The sequence below is a fragment of the Zingiber officinale genome, chromosome 1B (assembly GCF_018446385.1).
Source record: "Zingiber officinale cultivar Zhangliang chromosome 1B, Zo_v1.1, whole genome shotgun sequence".
NCBI classification, from domain to species: Eukaryota; Viridiplantae; Streptophyta; class Magnoliopsida; order Zingiberales; family Zingiberaceae; genus Zingiber; species Zingiber officinale.
The window spans coordinates 122,316,318-122,322,317 of record NC_055986.1 but is presented as its reverse complement, the minus strand read 5'-3'; the positions used below and the strand labels follow the sequence as shown (position 1 = coordinate 122,322,317).

The window sequence follows — 6,000 nt, the reverse complement described above, 5'->3', positions numbered from 1 at the left end:
TGTTATAAATTAACATACTAACATAACATATTTCTAAATTTAATCATGTTAAATGACATACAGTATGATTTAGTAAATTTTACCTGAAGATGTGTAGGTCAACTGGACAAGAGCAGCAAATGCTAACTGTTTACAAAATAAAAATATTTTAGCTAAAAAATTAAGACAATAATAACTCTCAAGTTGCTCGTAGCACCAGCAGCCAACCGCTGGCCGGCACAACCGCCATCAGCTAGCTGCCAGCCAGCACAACCGCTAGCAGCCCGCTGGCGGCCGATGACAACTGGCACAGCCGCAGGCGTAGGCGGCCGACGACAGCCGGCACAGCCGCAAGCAGGCGCAGGCGACTGTTGGCCGGCGCAGAAGGCCGCAGTCGGCCGCTGGCGGGCGCAAAAGGCTGCAGTCAGCCGCCACCGGCCGTTGGCGGGCGTAGAAGGCCGCAGGCGGTCGCCGCCGTAAAAACCCACTGCGGCCGAGGAAGCCCACTGCAGGCACGCGCCGCCGCTTGTGGGCGCAAGCCGGCGGCAACTGCCGATCGCCGGAATAAAAAGGAAAAAAAAACAAAACCTAACCTGCGATCGGGATTGGGAGAACGAAGAAGTGTCGGTCGGCCGCGGGCGTGAGGGAAACAGCGATCGAGCCTAGGGTTTTTTTAGGGAGTGTTGCAGACGGAATATGAATTCCGTCGGTATACTTAATTTTTACCGACGGAATGAGTTATTCTGTCGGTAAATTCCTTGGTTCACCGACAGAAATCTGAATTCCGTCGGTAACACAACGACTTACCGATGAAATGAGTCATTCTGTCGGTAAAAATTAAGTATACAGACAAAATATGAATTCCGTCGATATTCCCGTCGGAAATACTCGGTTTTTTTTTTTTTTTTTTTTTTTTTTTTTGTAGTGGTCAGTGTTGAAAACGATCATAATTTCTATATGATGGGGAAGCATTACAACATCGGGTAAAATTTTATTTTATTTTTTCAAAATGTAAATTTTATTTACATAGAAATAATATATATATTTTTTATTTTACAGGAATACGATAAGAAAGAAAATCATTCCTTATGTTTTTCTATCCTACGAAGCTAAAAAATTAGCACACAGTAGGAAAGAGGAGGATGACTAGCGCTTCAAGAAGAGGAGCAACCGGGTGAGGAGTTTGCATGTAAACTTTGAACTTTCTCTTTTCTGGTTAGGAGTTTGCATGGATATGTGAGAATGTCATTGGATGACGGTAAAGATAGAAAATCCTAACTCACTACGAACCCGTTGCAGTAATCTGTCAGTGTGATTGATCCAAGTATCCAACCCAACAACCTATTATAACAAACACTCCACCAGACCACCACCCAAACCTGCCTCGTTTGATTTTCACTAGCAACCCACCTAATATTAAAACTACTTTCACAAAGGGTTCCTCTCTGTCCAACAAAAGAAATATTCCTAATTGAACAAGGACTCACAAGATATCGAGAACTCCAACACCTTAGGAAGCTCATAAGATTTATAAACGAAAACCCTATTCATACGTAAGCATCTTGACCTTAGGAGCTCAGCTAGATGCTGAACGTTATCCTACCTTCCAACAAAAGAAACCACTCATAAGATCTCACCTTAGTATCCTTAATTAACCTCACACTTCACATGTTCTTCCCTCTTGATCTCTTCGATCACGAATTCACCCTCCCACCCAATGGTATCTATCTCTTTCTCTCTCACTCGATGTCCATCACTCTTTATTTGTTTCTCGATTTCTATGCTTATTCTTGTGTAATAGTTTGAGTAAGTACAAAGGTGGACCTCTAGTGCAGATCTCTTTGCTTTGTGTTTACCGACAACTGAAGTAGGACGCTTCTATTGTTGCGTGAACATGAAATGAATCATTTCGTTTCACGATACGCTCATGATGTGAAGGATTACTGCTCATGATCTAGTGCAGATCTTTGCTTTGTTTTTAAACTGCTTTACATGATATAACTTTAAGTATGTTTCACAAACAAAATTTGAGGTAGAAAAAATGCAAATATTTGATTCAATATTCCTCTAAATAATTATAAATTGTATCATCTTTTTTGGATTTGCGCCTGCTGAGCAGGGTCTTAAGCAATTTTTTGCCTCTGCTTGGATTCTGCTCGGTATCTTTTTGGTCATTCCTTTCAGCATGCAGCTTCATTGATATTGATTTCTTAGTCTGTGAAGGATACTGCAGAAAAAGAAAAATTAAACATTATATTGCAAAGAAATTTGAACAAACAACAAAGAAAATGTTCATTTCGATGTAATTGTGGGGACGAAACATTAATTTTTAAGAAAACAAGCCAAACAACTTTTAGCAGAGAATAGCATGGGAAAATATTACTTCCATGGCATTTCGCAAAGTTTCTCAAGTTATCAGCACATGATTAGGTTCCCATTTTAAGGCTCCAAAACGAACTATGAAGAGTTCAAGTGCGTGCCAGAATCATTTTAAGTTTTAAAATAGTGGCATTTTGATACCTGTTGCATGCTGAATGATGAGTTGAGAGTTTTGGGTCTTATTGCAAGCGATCCAGACCTTGCTAATGGATTAGACACTGGAACTGGGGATGGTGCTCTTTTATCTGAATTTGGAATTAGAAACATATTGTAAGTCTCAACTAATTTCTGTCAGCTGAATTTGATCCAAAGGATGTAATCTGAACTAGTACCAGGACTGAAGTATTTTCCAAAATGCTGTGAAGGCGAAGGAGAACGGAGTTTCCGAGGAGATACTGAGCGTGCTCGTACGGAAGGAGATTTCGACATGGTTTGCGTCTTCCTGGTTAATGCATTTCACAGGAACCTCAAATTTGTAGGAGTGCAAGCTCATGTTTTTAGAGTTAAATTAAAAATCTGATACGAGTACCTAAGTGAAGGTGCTTTATCCAGTGTTGGTTTTTGAACTGTAGAGATGGCAAAGATTGGTTTAATCAGCAGTTGGAAAGTTAATAGTGAATGAACTATTAATGTTTGATAATTGTTGTAGCACATCAAACTTTACCAGATTGTAACTTGGCTGATTCAATCTTCTTGTCAGCATTGTGGACTGTAGAGATGGTAAAGATGATGATCAGCAATTGAAATATTGATTGTGAATGAACTATTAATGATTGATATTTATTGGAACACATCAAAGTTTACCAGATTCAAACTTGGGTGGTTCAATGTTCTTCTTGGCAGCATTATGGATTTCATACTTTGGCATTGCATATTTTCCAGATTCAGGCATGGTTTGACCTCCTACACAATACAATCAAACCAAACAAGAAACGTGTAGAAATCAGAAGCATGGATTTGCCGCTAACGATGACTTTGATGACAAGTTGCAAGTTTTAATTATTTGGGGTGGTCAGCTAAATGTATGGAGGTATAAACTATTTAATCAAACGTAGAAGGAAAAGAGACTTGCCAGGTAAAACATATCGTTTGTGGTATCTAGGAGTTTTGATTAACAGAGACTGTTGAGTTAGCCCTTCGCGATCGACAAGTTCTTGAGTCGTTCGAATTTTCTGTGATAGACATAGAGAAGTTTTGTTAAATATCCAAATTCTTTGTAGCCTCTTTCTTTTACAATCTGGTTCACCTTAAACAACACTTAAAATAGTCTATTACGCTGTTATGAAATATGCTGATCTAGAATTCAATTCCTTAATGAAACCATGGAGTGAAGATTCAAATTACACCTGTTCGATACTTGAAACTCGAAATTCTGCTGCAGAAATAGTATCGACCTTCTCATTCAGAACCCCATTTACCTTGTATGAAACTGATCCAAGATGGTCCACAGTGTTAATCAATGCCTTGATAGCATAGTCTTTCAATGTGTTGACCACACTGCCAATGCCAAGCATCGTAGATTTTGATTCAGAAGAAAGAAGACAAGTTATTAAAGAATGTTTAATGAGTTAATCAAAGAATGCACCTACAATTGTTTGTGGTCATCAGTGATGTATGACAACTCAAAATACTCAGCAGCAGAGTACAATTGCGCCTTCAAATTCTTCAAGTCCTGGAGATAAAAATGCAAAACGCTAAGATCAAAAAAAAAAAAAGAAAGAAAGAAAGAATTATACTCCATCTCATATCAAAAACTGAAATTGCATTTGATTCTATATCACCATTTCTTCAAACAGTAAGGAAACATCAACACCTTCAGCAAGATCACACTTAGAATTAACAAATCCAAGAAATCGACTTTATCAAAGAGACAAAAAGTGGAACCTTGAGGCTATCCGAGAAGAGCAGGCTTTGCTCCATGGAGAGCTCATCAAAAGTGGACCCATCGAACTGGCAATAATTCAAGGAAGCAGATGGATAAATGGCCTCCATGGATGAATCAAAATTTGGCCGCTGCTACCTGCAACCCTTTCCGCAAGAAGAAACACAGGTCTCAGCACCATTTCTGCAGACACAAGAGACGGGATGAAGAAATTTAACGACTTTGTGACTCACCTTTGTCAATCGTGTGAATTGCAATGATGAAGAGGGAAGAGGAGATGGCAGAGCTACAGTAAAGAAACCGGTACTGCGACTTCGCCCAATCAAAGCATCAATCCAAGCGAAAAAGAAGGGGAACTGAATCAGATTGAGCGCTTCATTCTGCTAACTAAACTGACGAACGCTTCGTGTCGTAATTTGTTGCAGGAACCGAGGCGGATTTGGTTGTCGTTCTGTTCTGTTTTTAATCTCGGGGTTCAATTCGGAGTGCAATCACTTGCCGTGAGCTCACCCTCAGGATATTCTTCCGAGTTATTTCGATATTTGGCTCGAAGATTTATCGGGAGAGGCAGGGTCGGACCAGTGATTCGGCGTTAACGTCACGGGCCGGTGAGCGTAAACGCCGGACACGCCTTCATCATGTTTCGGTCGTCCGCGGGTGGAATTTGGGGAACATCAATCACGGCGAGCACGTCGGGGGCATGAAAGAAGCGACCCCACCGGTTCACGCAACTGGTGGTCCCCTTGTCTAATCATTATGCCTACAGGTGGGACCTCCAATTAACATAACGCTGACATATATCGATTTTTTTTAAGTAAAAAAAAACAAACAAAAAAAAGGAGGTTCTTGGAGTCGTAAGTCGTTGGTCACCGTTCTTGCACGACTCCGCCATTACTAATTGAATTGACACAGCAATTTGTTTAATTATTTGTCAATTATTTTGAAGACTTTTGTGTCATCTACTCTGTCTTCTTTAAGAGTTTTGTTTTTAAAAAAAAAAGCCGGGTATTTAATTTTTACGAGTTGATTAGTCTGGAGATAACAGTCAGCTCCTATATTTTACTCATCAAATAAATTCAGGATTTTACTCAAATAAATTCAAGTATGATGATTTCTAATATAGCGATCTAGTATCACCAGTAATTTAATTGTCATAGATAGTCATATATTTGCTAGCAGACCTATAGCAGCTAACCATCCATAATTAATAAAGTCAAATAATTAATCAAAAAATTAAAATAAAAATGGAAAAAAGAGAGGCTAAATTAAATCATGATTTGTCATTGTCTCAACTAACTCATTGATGATATGTTAATCCAATCAAATGACAGAAGATGAGGCAAATATCTGGATAATGAAAGACATCTAGATTGACCCAGCCCAATTTTTGAGGCCTGCTAAAGGCCCACTAAAGTTGAAAAGCAAGATCAGACAAATAACAATTAGGTTTATTCCTTCAGTCAACAGAACAGAAGATTTTTTTCAAGTCATGGTTCATGCACGAAACTCATTCGAGGCACGTGAAAGAATTTCTATGCGTGCACGAAAATTCAAAAGTCAACGGATTTGATGCTCACTAATTTATTAACTCCCCTCAAAGTCAAGTCGTTCGACTGATTTAAATAAATTAAGTTGTATTTAATAATATGTACAGAAAAAAAAACTTAAGAAAAAATTGAAAATGATCCTTAAATTTTTTCTTAAGTTTCCATATTATTACTCTTTTATATAAAAAGTAAAGTAAAAAAAAAGAATACGAA

At 38.7% G+C, this 6,000-nt stretch overlaps 1 protein-coding gene across 3 annotated transcripts; it reads right to left on the bottom strand.

The window, feature by feature from the left end:
* Positions 1–2,012: 2,012 nt before the first annotated feature.
* Positions 2,013–4,747, bottom strand: LOC121993575 (protein ABIL2-like). 3 transcript variants are annotated; one of them, XM_042548094.1, is made up of 11 exons: positions 4,474–4,747; positions 4,243–4,386; positions 3,948–4,030; positions 3,705–3,855; positions 3,431–3,530; positions 3,163–3,261; positions 3,023–3,067; positions 2,888–2,924; positions 2,691–2,800; positions 2,500–2,603; positions 2,013–2,194 (listed from the first exon to the last, which is right to left on the bottom strand). In XM_042548094.1, the coding sequence occupies exons 2-11, from the start codon at positions 4,348–4,350 to the stop codon at positions 2,036–2,038; spliced, it is 996 nt and encodes a 331-aa protein (XP_042404028.1). In that variant the 5' UTR covers positions 4,351–4,386; positions 4,474–4,747; the 3' UTR covers positions 2,013–2,035. The 3 variants fall into 3 exon arrangements, with proteins under 3 accessions (XP_042404028.1, XP_042403986.1, XP_042403941.1); XM_042548052.1 differs by having other exon boundaries at positions 2,013–2,206; positions 4,243–4,378; positions 4,474–4,746; XM_042548007.1 differs by having other exon boundaries at positions 2,013–2,206; positions 4,474–4,745.
* Between the last annotated feature and the right edge of the window lie 1,253 nt (positions 4,748–6,000).